Genomic DNA, 21742 nt, shown 5'->3' on the forward strand with positions numbered 1-21742 from the left:
AATAAAAACAAAGCTACTTTGGAAAAATATGATTTTAAAATCCAAGTTTCTGAAAAAAGAGAGAATTATAATACTATTCAACATGATTAAAATTAATATTTAAAATCCTTATTTAAAATAATGAACAGGTTTTTAAAGATAAAGGAAATATACTCAATAATATAATGGCTAATTTAAAATCAGTGTGCAGGTTTTTCACAATTTCATGATCTTTTTATGTATTTATGAGAGATTTATTGGTTGATTGTGTAATTGAACGAGTTCATATTTATTTATTTAATCATGAACATTATAGGACTCCATACATTTAACCCTCTGAACATTGCTTAAACATTTACAACAAATAAATAAAAATGGCTTCTGTCGTAGAATGTAGAAGCCACAGTTTTCTCTCAAAATCAACACCATCTGCTGGAAAAGTTAGTCTCTCCTTTCTATTTCAGATGATTTCCTTTTAGAATGATCTAGAAGAAGAAAATTATTCTTCGACAAATGAAAGAAATCCAAAGCATCCCAAGGAGAAATGTGTTCAGCTGATCTGTGCAAAGAGACACAAAAACACTATAGGTGATTTCACTAAAAGTAACACACATGGATATTAAAAGTTAAGGCCAGCATGGACATTCTTCCATTTGCTTAAATGTGACCCCCATTGGAGAGTACATTGCTACAGTACCCTGCAGAGTAAATTCAAGTAAAGTATGTAATCGTTTGACTGTCATTATTTTCCATGGATTTAGATATGAATTTATATTTGTGGGGAAACGTGTGGGAGGATTGTACATAGAGTTTCAGCAATGTGTACCGAAGATTGCTGCATTAACAGAATAATGTATTCTGATGATTATTAATGATTGTTAAATATATAATTCATTAAGTGGGATTCATATTAACGTATACTGAAATGATGTAAGAACTTCTTGTGATGATAATCAATAAGCTCTTCATTATTTTATTTTATGAATAATCAGCAATTAATCGGACAATAACTTGATTATGGCAACTCTGCAAAAATATATGTAGAAAAACAACAATAGGAGTGAAATCAAATAATTGCCTCTTACTATCAAGCACTTTATCAAACTTTACTTTAATTGATAATCATATATATTGAATCTACAGTGACGTGTGTGTTCTGTATGCATTACTGCAAAAACAATTCATGATTATGAGAAATGACAATGTATAGAAGATGGCATCACCATCATAAAGTTTTTTGTCTTTACTTTCTAATCAATGTAAAACTTTAAATCTAAAAAGAAAAACTAAGTTCAGATTTCCTTTTTTTAAACTTTTGCTACTACGGAACCATCCTGGATGAATGGGAGTCCTCACAGATATATATATAAAAATAATATATATTAAAATATATTTTTAATAAACCTTTTTTGTCTAAGAAGACCTATCTTATATAACTTTTTTACACTGAGACCCTGACCTTCCATCTGTTTCCGTTCCTCATCATTTTGTCATTGTTAAATAAGTGTCTTCTAACAGACTAGATGTAAAATGGTTTGGGTTTTTATTTGGTTTAAATAGAACTTTGTTATGTGACTTTCTCAACTGTTCTTTTTTTTTTAATTTGCTGCTTTGTAAGGCAACTGTGACCAAATATTTTCCTCCTGAAAAATAAAGACGAGTCTTTTCAAGAGTTATTAAGACGCCATTTATTATTGCAAGAAATAAAACTGAACATTTTAGAGAAAAGATGTTATTTACTTGTTTATGAAAAAGTTTTGAAGAAAACGAAAATTCAAAAGGAATAAAATTAAACGGAACACCTGGAACAATCAGATAAAACACAATTGTCTCAAGCTTCAGTTTTCTTAGCAAAAACATTTGGAAATGGATCAGTTTACCAGACCAAAGTAGACAGTGCAGTGGTAGGGCGGTCGACCCATGATCGTAATATTGCAAGTTCGATTTCCACCTTGCACGCCCATGAGTCGAAGTGTCCTTGGGCGAGACACTGAACCCCTCCTTGCCTCTGGTGGTAGGCAGGCGCCTGTGCTTGGCAGCGGCAGCCATCAGTGTGTGAATGTGTGAGTGAATGTGTGAATGGGTCCGTGACTGTAAAAGCGCTTTGTCCTTGAAGGTAGAAAAGCGCTACATAAGGATACGCCATTTACCAAGTAGACATTTTGATCTTTGTACCATCATTTTTAAAATGTTGCTGTGAAATGCGAAAGATGTTTTTAGTTTTTTTGCCATTTGTTTATATACCGCAAATTATATCGTTATCACAATATTAATCACCAATATCGCATTTCGCGAGTTTTCGCGATCAAAGATGTTTTGCACATAGAAACGCAGCTGTTCTCCCCTGTAGCTAACTAGATTTAAAGCGAAAGTGTCAGCAGCTACCTTCATTCTCTGTCTCTTAAACCCTCAAATCAAGTCAGAAATCTAGGGGTTATCATGGACTCTGACCTGAACTTTAACAGCCATATCAAGTCAGTAACATCAGCAGCATTTTACCATCTGAAAAACATTGCCAAAATCAAAAACAGTGTCAAACAGTGGAGATACTTATTCATGCATTTGTCTCCAATAAGTAACGGCCTGCTCACCGGCCTGTCCAAACGAGCTGTAAAACAGCTTCAGTACATCCAGAATGCTGCTGCTCGAGTCCTGACCAGAACCAGGAAGTATGATCACATCAATCCTGTGCTCAGGTCTCTGCACTGGCTCCCTGTACCTCAAAGAATAGACTTCAAAGCAGCTCTGCTTGTTTTCAAGTGTCTCCATGGCCTTGTACATCTCTGACATGTTAGCGCCATATGAACCATCTCGTACTCTGAGGAACTTAGGGACCGGCCTCCTGTGGGGGCCCAGAATCAGGACAAACAAGGGGAATCAGCGTTTCAGTTTTCTGCAGCTAAAAGCTGGACCAGTCTCCCTGAGGCTGTGAGACAGGCCTCTACTGTGCTGAGGTTCAAATCTAGACTCTAAACATTCCTGTTTAGTCGTGTGTATAACTAAAGGGTCCTCATCAACACCTCTTTTCGATTTCTTTTCTCTTTCCTTTCTTTTAAAGTAAATTTTATGATGATTATGTATGATTTTAATATTTGTACTGTTATATATGGTGTTTTTAATGTATTTTTTTTCCTGTGCTGTGAAGCACTTTTAATTACTTTTGTATGAATTGTGCTATACAAATAAACTTGCTTTGCCAAAATATAACATTGAACAAAAAGAACGATTTGGTTTTTTTCTAGAAATAATTATTATAAAAGCTCAGTGGCCTTAGGGTAGAGTGTCCACTCTGTGACTGGAAGGTCATGAGTTCAAATCCAGGCCGAGTCATACCAAAGACTCTAAAAATGGAACTCAATGCCTCCCTGCTAGACACTCAGCACTAAGGGGTTGTGTTGGGGGGTTGAACCACCAAATGGTGAGTGTGGCTATTTCGGCAGCTCACCGCTCCCCCAGGAGATTATCAATAGGACAGCAACCACAGAAGATGTGCAGGAATAAACGAGATTGTCCTTACCAGACAATTCAATGAGAATTCTTCACCAAGAACATGAACTGACAGAACACTAACTCTGACTGGAACCTATTGTGGGTCCACTCTTCGACTGTCGATCAGTGCGTACCCCTCCTTCAGGAACGCTCTCTGACCCCTCTTCCTCGCTTCTTGGACCAGCGGCCACAGCTTGGTCTCGCCTCCATGTCCTCCTTAGAGAAATCTTCTTTGAAGTGGACGTGCATTTCCATGCAGACTGTTGCCTCTCTTGACCATTTTCACACATCATCCCGGACCACTCTGGACTCAAACTGCAGGATTATTGACCGCGGCGTATTGTGGTGGTTTATTTCTGAACAAATAGGGCTGTGACGATAACCGCATCACCGCATTTTTTTTGAAAGTTCAGCATATGGTGCGTGATTAGAACTACAGCGGGGAAAATAAGTATTGAACACGTCAACATTTCTCTCAAAAAACATATTTCTAATCGAGCTATTGACACAAAATTTTCACCAGATGTTGGCATCAACCCAAGTAATGCACACATAGAAAGAAATCCAAACATTTATGTCCATAAATGAAGTTATGTGTAAGAAAGTTAAATGGCACAGGGAATAAGTATTGAACACGCTTATTGAAATTTATTTAATACTTAGTGCAAAAACCTTTGTTGGTGATTCCAGCCTCAAGACGCCTCCTGTATGGAGAAACCAGTGGAATACATTGCTCAGGTGTGATTTTGGCCCATTCATCCACACAAACTGCCTTCAAATCTTCAAGGTTCCGGGGGTCTCTTCTGTGAACCCGGATCTTCAGTTCTTTCCAAAGATTTTCAATTGGATTCAAGTCTGGTGATTGACTGGGCCATTCTAGCAGCTTGATTTTCTTTTTCTTCAACCAGTTGAGTGTTACCTTGGCTGTGTGCTTGGGATGGTTGTCTTGCTGAAAGATCCACCCTCTTTTCATCTTCAGCAGCCTGGCAGATGACAGCAGATTCTGATCAAGAATGTCTCCATACTTTTCTCCAGTCATTATTTCTTCAATGATATGAAGTCTACCAGTACCACATGCTGAAGAACAGCCCCACGCCATGATGCTCCCACCTCCAAACTTGACTGTTGGTATGGTGTTTTGGGGGTGATGTGCGGTGCCATTTTTCCTCCAAACATGTTGTGTCTTATGACATCCGAAGAGTTCCATTTTGGTCTCATCTGACCAGAGTATCTTCTCCCAGAATGTCATGGGTTTATCCAAATGTTGTGTGGCAAACTCCAAACGAGCTTCAACATGCTTCTTCTTCAAAAATGGAGTCTTGCGTGGTGTGCATGCGTGGAGGCCATGGCGGTTGAGTGCATTACTTATTGTTTTCTTTGAAACAACGGTACCTGCTGATTCCAGGTCTTTCTGAAGCTCTCCACGAGTGGTCCTGGGCTGTTGGAGAACCCTTCTGATGATTGTTCTGACTCCTCTGTCTGAAATCTTGCGAGGAGCACCTGGCCGTGGAAGGTTTATGGTAATGCCGTGTTCTTTCCACTTCCGGATGATGGCCCCAATGGTACTCACTGAAACTTTCAGAAGTTTAGAAATGTGCCTGTAACGAATGCCTTCAGTGTGTTTTGCAACAATAAGGTTGCGTAGGTCTTTGGACAGCTCTTGCTTTTACCCATCATGCAATTCTTCTTGTCTAACACCTTGCTGGTGAGAAACCTTTTTAAAAGACATCAATCAGGACTATATCAGCTGATATTACTTTGCACTGATAGGGGGCAGGTTAACCTTCTGAATACTGACAAACTCCAGCTGCTTTCTTGGCTTGCCAGACCTTATTACCCCTCCTTTTCTTCATGTGTTCAATACTTATTCCCTGTGCCATTTCACTTTATTACACATAACTTCATTTATGGACATAAATGTTTGGATTTCTTTCTATGTGTGCATTACTTGGGTTGATGCCGACATCCGGTGAAAATTTCATGTCAATAGCTCGATTAGAAATATGTTTTTTTGGGCGGTGAACCCACAGGGTTCACCGCCTCGGAGGAAGAAGGTCCGACCACCAGCGCCCGCGTCCTATTGTGGCTAAATTCGAACATTTCAAACAGAAGGAGTTGGTGAAGGGCCGCGGACGGGAACTGAGAGGCACGCATTACAGCGTGAATGACCAGTTCCCGGCAGAAATCCTCCGTAGAAGGAAGATCCTGTTCCCGCTGAGGAGGAAGCATCTTGCTGCTGGTTCGAGAGCGATTGTGGCCGTTGACAAACTTTACGTGGACGGCCGGCTGTTCCGGGACCCGGAGATCACCCCCTGGCTGTGCTGAAGGCTTTCAGATCCGCGCTGAGAACATCTGCGCCGCCCAGAAGAAACCCGCTAAACTTACTTCAATGAATGGAAAACCGGATCATCAATAATCCACACCTCGATCTCAGGAAAACAGTCTTTTTTTTTTCTTCGTCACCTCAGTCCCACTCATGTTTCTATTGTTGTTTTGTTGTTGTTTTCGTTTTCCCTTCTATCTCTTTTTTTCTTTCCATTACTCCCCCCCCCCCCCTCTCCCCTCTCATTATATGTAAATCACCTGGAAGCAACTCATCCTCGGTAAGTATTTATTTATGCACGGAGCGGGCGCGCGCACACACAAGCGCACACAGGGGCGTGCACATGCGATCCCGCACACACACGCCGACATACTGCAATCACCTCACACAGGCTCTCATAGGACGCACGCGACACGCAGCTCACATAGCCAGAAAACGTTCACGCGCACAGCGCTTCTCAATGCGGGCACGTGCACACGGACTGGTACACAAGCACTACTTAGCTTTACACCCTTTCAGTCAGAGCAGCTATGAACAGTCTTAACATCGTTAGCTGGAATGTGCGTGGACTTGGCTCTGAGCCAAAGAGATTGAAAGTGTTAAATCACCTGGATGGTCTAAAAGCAGATATAGCTCTACTGCAGGAGACCCATTTATCAAATTCTTTGGATCACCTTATGTGCTGCTTACAATTTCCAGTTATATACTCTGCCAGTTACAACTCCAAACAACGAGGAGTTGCTGTTTTAATTAATAAAAATCTTAATTTTACTCATAAGGATACAGTTACTGACCCAGAAGGCAGATTTGTAATCATTAATATATCCATTCAGAATAAGGACTTTTGTATAGTGAGTATTTATGGCCCTAATGTTGACGACTCTTCCTTCTTTCACAGATTCTTCACCTCACTCTCAGTTCACTCTGACTCCACAATCATTATAGGAGGAGACTTCAACCTTGTTTTGGACCCTGAACTTGACAGACTCAGCACAGCAGCAAATCAGCGTACATGGCGATCTGCAAGTATTCTAAAGCAGTACATGAATGATCTGGGTCTCTGCGACGCGTGGCGCTCATGTCACCCAAACACTAAAGGGTTCACCTTTTTTTCTCCAGTTCACTATTCACACTCCCGTTTGGACTATTTATTAATCAGTAACTCTCTTTTAAAAAATATTCAAAGCTCCAATATCCATCCAATTATTATCAGTGATCATGCACCAGTCTCTGTAAACATTTCTAGGGAAAAATCCACACCCTCTGGTACAACCTGGAGGTTTAATACGTCTCTGTTAAAGGACCAGGAATTTCTTGAATTCTTTAAAAAAGAGTGGGCAACCTTCTTAGACTTCAACAATACTCCAGACATCCCACCGTGCGTTCTTTGGGAAACAGCAAAGGCAGTCATGAGAGGGAAAATCATTTCTTATTCAACGCACAAAAAACGCAAAGAGAAAGCAGATTTATTAGAATTAGAAAATAAAATCAAAACCCTGGAGACTGCTTATGCTGCTTCTGCACAGGAACACATTCTGGGAGATCTGAAAAATTTAAAGCTGCAGTTAAATGACATCATTAATAAACAAACACAATTTCAAATACAAAGGCTACGACTTGAAAGATTTGAAAACTCTAATAAATCTGGCAAATTTCTGGCTAATCAGCTTAAAATTAACAGAGAAAAATCATCAATCACCTCTATTATGGACCAAACAGGAAATGTCACCCATGACCCGGTCAAAATTAATAACGCATTTGAAAACTTTTATAAAAACCTGTACACACCGCAGATCAATCCGTCAGAGCAAAGTATTGACTCATTTCTTAATAATGTAAACCTACCCAGGCTAAATGAGGATCAAATCACAAACTTAGATTCTCCGCTCTCGCCGTCTGAACTTCATGAAGCTCTGTTACTTATGCCTAATGGTAAAGCACCAGGGCCTGACGGCTTTCCTGCTGAGTTTTATAAAGAATTCTGGGAACAACTGGCACCAACATTTTATAAAACTGTCACATCTATTAATGAGAGCCAATCAATGCCACCTAACATGAACTCAGCCAACATAATTCTTCTTCTAAAACCAGACAAAGATCCCACTAGTCCTTCAAGCTATCGCCCTATTTCTCTAATCAATGCAGATGTAAAAATTATCTGCAAAGCACTAGCACAGAGAATAGAAAAAATCACTCCTCACATAATTCACTTCGACCAGACTGGATTCATCAAAGGCAGACACTCGGATGATAATGTCCGTAGACTAGTTAATATAATAGACTTTGCCACCATTAAAAACCAGGAAATGACGGTACTATCGCTGGATGCTGAAAAAGCCTTTGACAGAGTTAATTGGAAGTTCCTTATTGCTGCCCTCCAGAAGTTTGGTTTTGGAGAAGCATTCATCAATTGGATCAAAATATTATATCACAACCCCAATGCATCAGTTAGAACTAATAAACAGACTTCAAACAGGTTTTTTCTTGGAAGAGGAACCAGACAGGGCTGCCCACTCTCTCCTTCTCTTTTTGCTATATTCATTGAGCCTTTAGCTGCAGCAATAAGACAGAATGAGAGCATTATAGGAATAAAAACCAAACACAGCCATCATAAAATTAGTCTTTATGCGGATGACATATTACTGTTTTTAAGGAATTTACATTCTGTAAATGAAACAGCAATGATCATAAATGAATTCTCCTCCATATCAGACTATTCCATTAATTGGAATAAGTCTGTTTTATTACCACTCAACAGGAATATGGAACAAAGACTCACAATTCCAGTTAAAACAGGAAATATCAAATATCTGGGTATCTACTTTTCCCCCAAACTATCAGAACTGGTGCAGCTAAACCACACCCCATTACTGAAAAGCATACAGGACGATCTAACACGCTGGACCAACCTGCCTTTGTCCCTTATGGGCAAGGTAGCCACGGTTAAAATGAAAATCTTACCCAAGGTTAATTATCTCTTCTCAATGATTCCCACACAACCGCCATTAAAATGGTTCAAAGCATTAGACTCATCCATATCAAGCTTTCTATGGAACAACAAACCTGCAAGAATTAGTCTAAAAACTTTAAAATCTGCAAAAAACTGTGGAGGATTAGAATTACCTAACTTCCACAAATACTTTCTTGCAAATAGATTACAATACATCTTAAAATGGTTAAAAAATAATCCAGAAACCAACTCATGGTTAGACTTGGAACAGGCGTTATGTGGAAAGATCAACCTGTCACAGCTACCATTTATTAGCCAAACAGTTAAAAAACAGGATTGTTTCAAAAGCATTAATATAAATGCCACCTTAACAGCCTGGTGGGAATTTCTCAAAATATCAAAATCATCAATTCAACCGTGCAAAATGACACCCATCTGGAACAACCCGGACATCCTTATTAACAAAAAAATGATTCACTTCCCAGCTTGGCAAGCAGGGGGCATAAAACAACTAGAGCACGTAATTATTGATAGAAGATTCATAACCCCCCAGGAACTTCAAGACAAACATGGAATAAATAACTTCTTGGAATATCAGCAACTTAAATCAAGTATTACTAAAAAGTATAAAATTAAAGACGACGATTTAAAGCTACCAGATGTAGTTACCACTCTGATTAATTTTTCAATGAATAGAACTCTCTCCAAAATATACAAACTTTTATGTAATTTAGATAACAATATTGCCCTTCCAACAAAAAAATGGGATGCAGATTTGAGCATCAGCACAGATGAAAGCTTCTGGTTAGAACTTTGTCTAAACACCTTTAAACTGACAAAAAGTCCAAATCTGCAGCTAATCCATCTCAAAACTCTTCACAGAATTTACTACACTGGACAGAGGATGTTCAAGATGGGTCTCAGTAACTCAGACATTTGCGAGCACTGTGATAATAATCTACCCGACAGCTACATGCACGCACTGTGGTTCTGCACTCCTGTCCAGGCTCTCTGGCAGCAGGTATGTGCCGATTTATCAGTCTGGCTTAAGGTTTCAATCACTGCCTCACCGTCACTTTGTGTGCTTGGTGACATGAGTGCCATCGATATAGAAGAAGGATTAGCTTCTATCATTTTCATAACTCTTTGTATTGCCAAAAAAACTATTTTAATAAATTGGAAAAACAAGAAAAATATAAACATAAGTCAACACAGAAATCTGCTGTTTGATCATATCAGCTTGGAAAAAATGTCAGCCCAAAGCTCAAGTAACTTTGAAAGAATTCAATCTCTCTGGTCTCCTGTGGTTGACTCCATGACTTAGGGGGTGGGGGGCTTGGTCGTCGCTGCTCCTTGCCCTTCTGCCGTGGCTTGGGGTGGGGGTCGGGGCTTCCGGTGCCTGGCGGGGGCGGTGGGGGGCTCCGTTGGTCGGGGGGTCGGGTCCGGTGCCTGGGTGGGGCGGGCTGGGGCGCTGCGTGGTCCTCTGGGCTTGGGTGTGGGGGTGCGTGGTGGGGGGGTGGGGTGGTGGTCTGGCTTGGCTTGGGGGGGTGGTCCCTTTGCCTGTGCTGGGGGGGGTTGGCGGGGGGCCCTGCTCGGGTGGGGGGGGCCCAGCGGCGCCGGATGGGCTGCCCATCTGCACCTGGGGCTGGGATCGGCCCTTCCCTGGCTCTGGGGCGGGACGGGACAACCCTCTCGGGGCCCCCGGTCGCTCTGGGTGTCACCCGCTTCGGCTGCGGGGTCTGGGGTGGGGTGGGGTGGGGGGCTTGTCGGCCCTGTCCTGTGGGGGGGCGTTCTGGGGGGGAGGGGGGGCCCATTATTAGTACGGGTCGGGGGGGCTAGCGGGTCGGGGTCTCCGCTGAGGCAATCAGTGGTTGCCTCGGCCGGTTGGCCTCCTCGGTCCCGTCGAGGCCTGACCAGAGCTCTTCTAGGGCCGGCGTCTGGGGGTGGGGGCCTGGGCTTGCTCCGGGGGGGGGCGACGCTTTCTGGCTCCTCTCTCTCTGTGTGGGGTGGGTGGTGCCGGGCCTGGGGTGTCGGCGCCTCCGGGGGTGGGCCCCTGGGCTGGGTGGCCCTGGCCCCTTTGCTGGGGGTGGGCTGGGGGACGGCTGTTTGACCACCGGGGGACAGTCTACCAGCTGTCCCCAACTTACCCCCTTCCTTATATAACCTCATATTAGGGTGAGGGGGTGGGGGGTCTAGCCTGCGATGCGCCTTGGGGGGGGGGCTACTTGGGAACTGGCCCCCCTCCTATGGTTGCCGTATGGAGTGGGCCCCCCCTCTTTCGGTTTTATTTGCACCTTAGACATGTAGGGTCCTTGGTAGGGGGGGTGCTTGGACATCACTGCAAGCAAGCAGCAGATGTCCTCCTGGCACCCTACCCGCCAATTTTAACCGCACCTTAGACATTTAGGGCCCCTTGGTGTGGAGGGTGAGGGGACATCACTGTGAGTAATCAGGAGATGTCCCCTTAGTGCCCTACTCGCCAATTTTAACTGCACCCCCCTTAGTACACACACCCCTCCCCCTTCAATATATACATTCAAACATAAACACACACACATGCACACAAACACCCTCTCAAACACCCATACACGCACACACATTTTACAAGGAAGGTGGGACCTGGGTCCATCTGTCCCCTACCCCTTCCCTGGTGGGGGGTGCGGGCCCCTTGGCGATGGCGGCCGTGTCCCTTGGGTGCCGGCTCCCTGGGCCCGGCGGTGCTCTCTCCGCACGGTGGGGGGGTTCATATTACACCTGAGCCGGGGGTGTTCGTGTCCCTGGGGGGTGGGTCCTGGTCCTTGCCCCTGGGCGCTGGGCCCCGCCAAACTTCCAACATGGCCGAGCCTGGTCGGGCCATATTTATAACATCCCTTGTGGGCCGCCCTTTTTTCCCCGGGGTTCCCCCCTCCTGGGCGGGGGCGGCGGGCCCCTGCCTTGCTCCTACCTAGACCAACCGTGGGCCGGGTGGGTGGCTGCCTGGAGTGCGGAGCGGGTCTCCCTTGGGGGGTCCTGGCTCGTACCTGGGGTCGGGGCGGGGGGATGCCCGGAACTCCTGGGTGGTGGTGGGGTGCTCGTCTGGGGCTGTGGGCGTCCCTCTCCGGTGGGGCCCTGCGTTGGGCTCTTCCGGCGCGGCGGGGGGCTGCTTTCCTGGCTGGGCTGGGGCGGCGCTCTCTTTCCCTCTGCGCCTCCCTGCTCTCTGGCTCTGGGGGCCTCGCGGCGGTCCGGCTGGCCCTGGCCTGGGTGGCGGTCTTGGTCGCCCGGGGGGCGGTTGTTCCCTGCCTGTTCCCGTGTGGCGTTGGGGGAATTCCGGCTGCCGCTGCTGCTGCGGCGGGGGTATGGGTGTGGGGGTGGCTGGGCGCTCCTCCTCCTTCTTTTCACATTCCACCATCCATTTTAGAAGAACATAAACACTCACCTGAGCACAGGTGTTTGCTCACCTTTGCACTAATAGTTTGCATGATTGAATGAATGAAAGATTTCACACTAGTTGGTTTAAAGGCATAGGTATGCGTTCGTGAACACTATCTGTTTTGTGTGCATGTTGACATGTGGACATTTTTGCGGCTAGCAGGTGTGTTGATAATATTTGAGTGTGTGTGAACAGGCCCCGCCCTTTTTGTACTACATTTGAACCGTACCGTAACGATAAACAACCAGTAAACCTGCCTGCTCTATGCTGCTTCATGGTCTTACCCCCCTTCCCCTCCTATTATCACCCTCCTACCCCCCCCTCTCTCTAACGTCCCTCTCTCTTCTTCCCCTCTTTCCTTTTCCGTCCGGTCCAACACCAAAGATTTTCAAACATGATTGAAATTAATAAATTTTGGCCTCAATTACAAAAGGGGTTTATTCAGACATACCTTTGGTTTGTCTGAAGATGAATAACCCCTCTTGTTAAAATAAAATATGTCCAACACAAGAGGCCCTCAGCTCTCATCTGTTTGCCTAGCTGTTGGACAGGACAAGTTAAAAAAAAAAAAATGAAATATGTTTTTTGAGAGAAATGTTGACATGTTCAATACTTATTTTCCCCGCTGTATAATAAACACATTAAACGCTTTCATTTTTGCTGATAATTTCCTTTTTCTGCTAGTCCTGTGTTCAGACTTTCCTTCTTTCTTTCAGACTGTTCTCTCCTTCTCTCCCACTCTCGCGCGTTACTGTCTCTCGTCGGCGCACGCTTTCACCGCCTCTTCTGCACGTGGCTCCCTTTACACACACACGCGTGCGCTTTCAGAAGCACACACACATTCTACAACAGGAGTTTCTGTCTCGCGAGGAAATACGACAAATTTACTGCGTTGTAATTATTCATTTTCATTGTATTCATTTCCGTTACAAGCTGCGTGCGGTTTTAAGTGCGCGACACGGCCGCCTGCCGGAGGATTTTGTGTTGGAGGGGGGATTACTGTTCTCCTTCACTCTGTAACACCAAACATGTGACGCGATGTCACCACGTCTTGCTTTGGACCTATTTTGTGTACTGCTGAAGACTCTAGCAGGCAAACTTTCTCCTGTAGACCCCTTTGAAGAGACTGCAGATCTTCCTGTAAGATTAGGAAATTGAACTGGTCAGAGTTTCACTATCTGATCAAAGGACTCTAGTCCTGGGAACCGGGTCATAAAACCTTTTCATGTGAAACACCAACCGGACTTATCACCTCAGCGCATACCAGCAGGATATCTCCTGTCCATTTGATGGGAGCCACAGATGGGGGATTCACCGCCGCCCGGATACGGAGGGGTGGACTTTCATGATTGGACTGACTGAAACAGCAGGCTCCTCTGTCAGCCAATCTGAGCGGCCAGAGGCGGAGATTCGGCCGCTATGTTGGGTCATGGAGGAGGAGATTTGAACCACGTTATAAGACCATTGCTTTGGAAGAAACCTTTGTTCCCAGACAGCTGCATGTACTACAAATGTAATTTCTTATGTTTTGCAGGCTTTGGATTTGGGAACCCAGATGATCTGTTTTACTTTGTTCCAGAACTATTTGTTAGGGAAATAAAGACTCCATATTTTTATCCGTTCGAATTCTGGTCTTATTCTCCTGACTTTTTTGAGCACGCGTGAAAAAAACTGCAAAGCGACAGATTTTTTCCCACAGTGGAAACAGATTTTGATAACAGTCCAGGCTGTTTGCTTGAAACCTGACACCATACCATCTGTGTTACACAAATTGATCACTGTAGGAAATAAATCTGTCGCTTTGAGATTACTTTCCTTGTTGCATGTTCAAAAAAGTCGAGAAGGAGAAACCACGGAACTCGGCCGGATTAAAGATGAACAAATTTATTCCCTAACAATATTTCTAAAAACAGAGTAAAACAAAATAAAACAGATCATCTGGTTTCAGTTTCAGAGCTTGCACAGCGCCAAAATTACCAACGTCTTAACGTGCCAGCCTGTTGAGAACAGCGAAAGTTCCTCCGTCCAGCTGTTTTAACATGTCGGTTTCAGCCTCCTCCTCCGTAACACAGCATGGCGTCCAGACTCCTCCTCTGGACGCTCGGATTGGCTGGCAGGGAGCCTGCCTACTTCTGTCAGTCCATGTTAGGAGTCAGCATCCGTTTCCCGCGTCGGAAGTCACCTCCCAGACTGACATGGTCCCGCAACCAAATGGCTCCCTAGGTGGTCCCCCCCATGTGGCCGGATCTTCTTAGCATACAGTAGACAATACACCTTTGTTCCCCACACGTAAGCAGATGCCTGTGGCGGTTCCCAGGGATTGAATCAGTCTCAGAGATGATTTATGATCCAAGTCAGACCTACAACCAAATGGCCTCAGAAGATCAAAGACCGTTTTCTCCTGAAGGGGATGAGTTCGAAGCTGCAGCATCACAACCTCTTTACATATGCAATGTTCAGGAAGCCCCTTTGAAATTCAAAATATGGGAACCTCACACAGTAAACCTGTAAGAAAACCTTCAATGAAATAAAGATAAGATAAAAACCTAGGAGAAATAAGAACCACAAAAAATAAATTCCTTTATCACTCACATGAATCAGTATAAATCTGTTGTTGTTTTTTTTGTTGTTTTTTTAGAGTAAATCTATTGTTCACTTTTGGACTTCTTATGAATATTTATTTTTTATTATTAATAAACTTATTATTTATTGACTTATGTATTTATTGTTATTATTTATTGTTTGTATTGACTTACTATTGATTTATTATTTTTATTAAAATTATTATTATTGACTTATTGTTGGGCTTTTCTAAATAATTTAAATTACATGTCAAAGAGGTCTAAAACTTCTAAATGTTTAGAAATTATTTTGAAAAATTATTTGTAATATTTTTTTTTATTTGTAAGAAGTCCTGCAACAATGCATTTTCATTAAAGTTTGAGCTTTTAAGGCTGACTGTTTCTCTTCTTTAACAATAGCAAATGATGTATCTATATCTATATATATATATATCTATATATTATATATGTAAATATAATATATTTACATACATGTATAAATATATATAAATGTAAAAATATATATAGTATATAAAATTTACTTAGACACCTCTAAAAGCAATAGAAATCATTGTCATGTGGGCGTCGTCGACCTCACCAAGATGGCGTTGCGCTCCGCCACCGTCGGCCAGGCTTCTAAAGTGGGCGTGTCTTCTGTAGCGATATAACTCATTGACTGCGACACCGTGCCCCCTGGTGGTTCATCACCGCAGTGATCAAAAGTCCGACACCCTCACTGCTCTATAAATAAATAGTTTAAATCTACACCAATGTCTTTGTAATTTTATTATTTATAAATCAGCCACGTTTTCAATGATCACAAAACAGCAGATTTATAAATAGTCTTCGTAAAATGTTCATTTATTATGTTTTTCTTTGACAAATAGGTGTCATTCTCTGCGTTAAATAGATGTAGTTCCCCTCCAGACCAGGTGCTGGCGGTAATACGTCACTTTGTTTTCGTGTCAAGCTTCATATTAAAAACACCCGAAAGAGAAAAGTAGTGAGCATGGTGTCCGAATTGCTTTTAAAAATCAAAGAACCGTATAGAGAACTATATAGTGCCGCATTATATAGGGTTTTAATAATTAGGGATTAGGGTAGGAATTCAGACAAAGCTGCAGTGTTTTTACACTTCAGTGCGGCTACCTTGAAACTTTTTCCAGTAAGTTTAAATTGAATGATGGAAAACAATCCAACAATGTGATCAAAGACTTTGGTCCAAACTTCCTCCAGTCTGGTTCCAAATGTTCAAGTTCAGCTTCCATCTCTGTTGTTTGATGGTCGACCGCTTAATTCAAAACTTCCAAACTCATTTATATGATCTTTGTTTGTTAGAGAACTGTTTCCAACATCTTACAAAAATCATTCTATGTCATAGCATTACACCTCTTCTTTGTGTTGTTACTATGCTTGTTTGAAGTTCAATAAAAAAAACACTTCAGTGCTCCTGCTTCCTCTAAGTATGTTTACAGTTAAAAAGGAAATCCTGTCATTCATCAGCTCAAATAGGGAAAATATTTGACCTCATTTAACAAACCGCTTCAGTCCACCTCTGAGTGATAACGCAGCTGCAGCCCCTCTTCTACTGCATCAGCCTTAAGATGGCCTCAGATATGTTTGCCAAACCAGATTTCTCCAAGAAGGTCAGATACAACAGAAAGCAGAAAGAAGACACATCAGACTGGAAGGAGTGTGAGGTGGAAATCTACAACGATGCATATGAATCTGTGGAGGACACCACCGGGGTTCAGTCACCAGAACAAGGTAAGAATGAACTCAATCTTCTGCATCCAGACATGCTGATCCAAATCTCAGTACCAGTTCAGCAAGAATTAGCATTTAGCATGGCTAGATTTGAACAAGGTTCTAAGTCAGGGGGGTCAGAATCCAGGCTTGGAGGGGCGATATCCAACATGTTTTCCAACCAACCTACCATTAAAGCTCCTCCACCTGATCCAGGTCATCAGGAGCAGATAAGGCAGGATTTCTGGAAAACCAGCAGGAGGCCTGGAGTTTGACACCCCAAGAGCTTCAAACATGGAGAAAGAAGCAATGGGAACAAGAGGCTGAACATTTTGAGCAGGAACTTTATTTAAAAAAACAATTGAACTAAAAAACCATCAGGATCCTTTGAAGAATTCGAAATGATCATTTTATGAAGATCAACAGTCCTGCAACGTTCAAAGAAATTCAGCTTTTTGCCTTTGAAATCAAGAGACCCTGAATGATGATTTCTTATTAGAAAATAACTTGGAATGCATATTTCAATGTAAATTCTGTCTTTTAAAGGCTGTGGTCTTAAACTTTTGATCATTTAATGAACAGTCAATTTCATTTAAATAGTTTTTTTTAATAAATCAGCATCTAAAAATACGTGTTCTCTAGCTCCTCTTTCTTTTTTTGCATTTTGAAGCTCGATGTTGTTAAGGTCCAGCTGTGATAAATGGACATTTTTGCATTTTCTGAACTGGTCTGTAGATTTTGATCAGGAGTGTTTGATCAAAGAAAAATGGATTCTTCTCTGGAAGACAAGATTCCTCTTTATTTTTCTCTCATAGCTCCACAAACAGAGACATGTCCTAAAGTCCAGAAAAGGTTCTGCAGATGTGAACAATGGCGTCTGTTGGTGCTGTGTACTGTCCTGTCAGCTGGATCCATCATTCTATCCTCATGTAAGATGAAATCTAACACTTCAACATCATAGTTTAATTAAAAACTTCAAACTAGCAGCTCAGACTTCAATTTGAAATCATTTTTATTAATCTTTATCCTCAAAGCACAATGTAAATTTGAATTTATTTAACTTTTGTACGGTTTATTTCACCAAATATTGTAATTTTCCAGACATGGTGGTCTACATTAACAATCTGCAGATGGAAGTGAAGGAGCTAAAGAAACACGCTGAAGGTGAGAAACATTAAAACACCTAAACCATCTTTATGTTTGACTCTATTCTTGCATTAATTGCATTGATGCTTTGAAAATCTGTTTCTCCATATCTGCTCCAACAGTAACAGTTCTAGAAAGTGGTCATCACCAAATGTAACCATTCTTTGTGATTCTTTGTCTGCATATGTGGGTGAAGGTTCTCATTCATCCATTGTCTAGAAGTTGAGTCGTAGCAACTGGACTTATTTATCTCCAGCAGGCTCTAGATTCAGTTTCTCACTGCTTGAACTGATGCTCCTCTTAGATGCACCAACATAAAAGTCTGTAGCATCTACCTTTTTGACCACATTGGATTGAGATCAGCAGTTTTATTTGGTCTATTTACTTTTTAGTCGCTGAAAAAATCAGCATCAATGACCTGAAAATGATTAACTTACAAACTGGTGAACAGAGTAAAGGAAACTCAAAGGAAACGTATTTAAAACTTTATTAACTGAGTCTTTTCTACAGTCTACAGCTTCATTTTTTAGACGTAATGTTGAAAAATCCAGCCGCACGTGTGACCAAAATAGTCACTCTAGAACCTGTCCAGCAGGTATCGGGAACCTTTCTGTCAAAATAATACTGGTTTCACATTTATTATCTACAATACTGAACCCTTTTCCTTCATTTAAACTCTTGTTTTGAACCTTTTTCCCTGCATAGATCCTTATTTTTTATCATATTTCTAAATATTTGGTCAAAATGTTGAACAAACTATTTCTAAAAACGTCTTTGGGTTTTTGTTTGTTCCTCTTTGTTTTTAAACGTCCTTGAGTTCATACTTGTGGAGCCAGTGTCCTGACATTAAAAAACTAAAATATATTTCGTTCCCACAAGATAATATTTCGTTCCCTTGAAATTATTAATTCCTGCGAAAGCAATAATAATTCACGTCATAAGTCATTCATAAACACGGATATGCTCTCTGTCCGGCCACAAAAGCCGCTTTCAGCTGTAACTTCTGTGACCCACATTCGTTCAAGAACGGAAAAATGAAAACAGGAACGATCAATTTATTATTGTCTCAATTAATATAAGAAAATTATAAGATTTATGATACCTAGGTTTGCTGCTTTGCCATACGATTCAGCCAGCTGATATTGTAGTTTAGGGTCGAATATGAACAATAATATATTCAGGACTTGTCTTTTATTAACATACTCTTTAGTAGTCGCTTTACATTCGAAGGCTACATGCTACATGCTAACTAGCAGATCGTTTATCCTGTTATTCACGTCATAGATTTACAGCAGATACCTTCACATTTCTGTCTGTGTGTGTCTCAATACATTGCATTGAAGACACTGAGAATGTTTAGAGATCAGATTTATTTATTTTAAAAAGCATAAAAGCATCGGTAATCACGTTCATCCATGATCCTGGTACAATCTCCGTCCATCTTGCTGAAAAAACTGCTTTCTGCCGCTACTTCAGTGTCTCTGAGAGCATTCAATAGGGCTAAAAATAAAAGCAAGAATGATCAATCTAGTATTGTCTCGATGAAAATCAGAAAAATATAAGATTAGGCTGGCTGCTTCACCTACCGGACTTAGCCCCTAGCCAGGGCTCCAGACTAACTTTTTTCACTAGGAGCACTGTGGCCCCTAACTGAAAATTTTAGGGGCACAACCAGAAAATTTAGGGGCGCATACCGTAAATCAACATTCTAACCAAATCTACTAATTTCCACTGTATTATGAATAAATACTTTAATAATAGATGCAAAAGTTACAATGTGCTGTTTCAAATTCAGTGTCACATTTTATTCTGCCCTTTTGAAGATTCAACGAGGTAAACTGACAGCACCATCGCTGTCATGACAGTACAAATAGTAAAAAAAATACCATACATTTAGAATAAAAAAAGTTTTTAGTAACAAAGTGATTACCGTAGTAACCTTTCGTCATTTCACTGTTTCAAACAATACTTAAATGTATGTAAATATTAGAGGATGGAAATTCATGTTGGTGACACCAAATAGGTGTAGCCAAGATGCACAATAAGCGTGTTTGAGATCACCCAGATGGACGCAACGCTGTGCAGATCACCTGGTGTGAGACGTATTTTTGTTTTTGCTCTAACATCACCTGTCAATCAAAACAAAAATATCACCAGAAAGGGGCGGAAGCAAGACCCCAACCTGAGCGAACACAGCTGGAAATTTAGTACTGAACTGACTGAAAGCTGCCCTACAGACTACAAAACAGTGCATTATGGGACATGCGTCCTGATGGGTTTTTGTAGTTCACTGATCAATTAAAATAATTTAAAATACCAACTGATTAAAAAAGGCTACATCCATTACAAAACCAGTGCCCCCCCCAGGGCACTGGTTCATCTTAAACATGTCTATCGTTGCATCTCCCCCGCCTGTTTTAAATCGTGTTGTCGCTCATACGTGTTTAATGTCAGAGCCCCGTTAGCTGTCACGCATGTAGGTGTGGGACATTTATGCTCCTCAGCTGACCATCTCCCGCGGGAGCGGTGTGCTGCAGTGACAGCCGTGCATGATGAGAACCGCGGTTTGCTTCGCGAGTTTGAGACCCTTGCTGTACACTCTGGCACTGGTACACTGGCCGCAGGTCGGAAGAACGAATCAATAGTTTGCTTGTTCATAGCTCAGATGCACATTTCAGGTTGTGATGATATTTGTCTACGTTTCCTTCCCACAGATGTTTACGCGCACTCGATTATCTCTAGGCCCCGCCCCTCCACATATTTTAGCCACTTGCAGGGACTTTCCCTATTCTTCTCACACGCATTGGCCGCCTCAGGCATCACTCAATGACACGCGAGTGGGCGCTCGCGTGTGCTCCAGTCTCATGAGTATTCGCGCGAGTGTGTCTGTCTGCGTGCGTGCGTGTGCGCTCGCGTCTCATTGATGATTTCATTGCTCATTTCATCTATCATTGACGTGCCCCTTCCACATTTAATGTATAAAAAATATGGAGGGTGGGGGAGGCAAATTTACTGGTAGCACATGTGCGACTGGGTGTAAAATTCAGTCGCACACTCAAATTTTGGACGCAAAATGCGACCAAATGGTCGCAGTCTGGAGCCCTGCCCCTAGCTCCTGGCATCACAAACATGGTATGCAAGGCAAGGCAAGTTTATTTGTATAGCACAATTCGTACACAAAGTAATTCAAGGTGCTTCACAAAACAGAAAAATGCATTAAAATCACAATACATCATAGAAATAATCAACGTAAATTTTACTTTAAAAGAAAAGAAGAAAAAAAATTTGAAAATTGATTTAAAAATAAAGGAAGGAAAGGAAAGAAAAGTGCAGATAGGACCTTTCAGTCATATACACGGCTAAACAGAAATGTTTTAAGTCTAGATTTGAACATGAACACAGAAGAGGCCTGTCTTACGACTTCAGGGAGGCTGTTCCAGATTTTAGCTGCAGAATATTGAAACGCTGATTCCCCTTGTTTAGTTCTGACTCAGGGTATCAACAGGAGGCCGGCCCCTGAGGTCCTCAGAGTACGAGATGGTTCATATGGCACTAACATGTCAGAGATGTACTTAATGCTTAGATGGAGGTGGTTGTGGTGCTGCCGGATCCAAGTCTTTGACCGGTGGTGGTGGTGGAGGTAGTTGTTGTTGCCGTTGTGCTGTGGTTCCTGGGACACTGGCTCGGTCCTTCCTTACCGCCTTTTCAGGGCCTTGGCCTCTATGCACCAGAGCGTGGAGGAGGTTCTTTACTAACTCTCTTGCTCCACCTCTGTTCAGGTGTGGGCCTCTTCCCATGAATAGGTCCTTTCGTTTCCAGAATGTATTGAAGTTCTCAATGTAATGGAATCCTCTGGAAGCACACTCTCTGGAGAGCCAATTGTTCAGCTGAAACAGACGGCTGAACTTGAGTGACACCCCATCGATGTTTGGAAGAGGTCCACTGATGAATGCTTCAACCTCTACTTTGTCAATCTCTTCAAATAACTTGATGAAGTCTTTTTTCAAACGTTCAGATTGTTCTTTTTTGATAGACAGCACCTACATGGATGATTATTCGTTTGACTCCTTGGTACAAGACTTTAGATAAGAGTCCTGTAATCACTGGAACAGTAGAACTTGGGCAACATAAAGTTTGCA

At 42.2% G+C, this 21742-nt stretch overlaps 1 protein-coding gene across 9 annotated transcripts in view; it reads left to right on the forward strand.

Annotated features, from left to right (window-relative positions):
* Positions 1 to 21742, forward strand: part of LOC110015840 (CD209 antigen-like protein E) — a 900664-nt gene that overhangs the window by 239098 nt on the left and 639824 nt on the right. For 3 of the 9 annotated variants that reach the window (XM_023959745.1, XM_023959748.1, XM_023959750.1), the window contains exons 1-3: positions 16236 to 16478; positions 17273 to 17386; positions 17559 to 17621. The exons of 1 other annotated variant lie outside the window; for it this stretch is intronic. In XM_023959745.1, coding sequence (XP_023815513.1) covers positions 16316 to 16478; positions 17273 to 17386; positions 17559 to 17621 — 340 coding nt within the window. In that variant the 5' untranslated portion in view covers positions 16236 to 16315. Of the gene's footprint in view, positions 1 to 15948; positions 16479 to 17272; positions 17387 to 17558; positions 17622 to 21742 lie in introns of those variants that run through there. 5 more of the 9 variants (XM_023959746.1, XM_023959747.1, XM_023959756.1 and 2 more) reach the window with 5 other exon arrangements.

This window comes from Oryzias latipes, chromosome 11 (genome assembly GCF_002234675.1).
Source record: "Oryzias latipes chromosome 11, ASM223467v1".
Lineage (NCBI taxonomy): Eukaryota > Metazoa > Chordata > Actinopteri > Beloniformes > Adrianichthyidae > Oryzias > Oryzias latipes.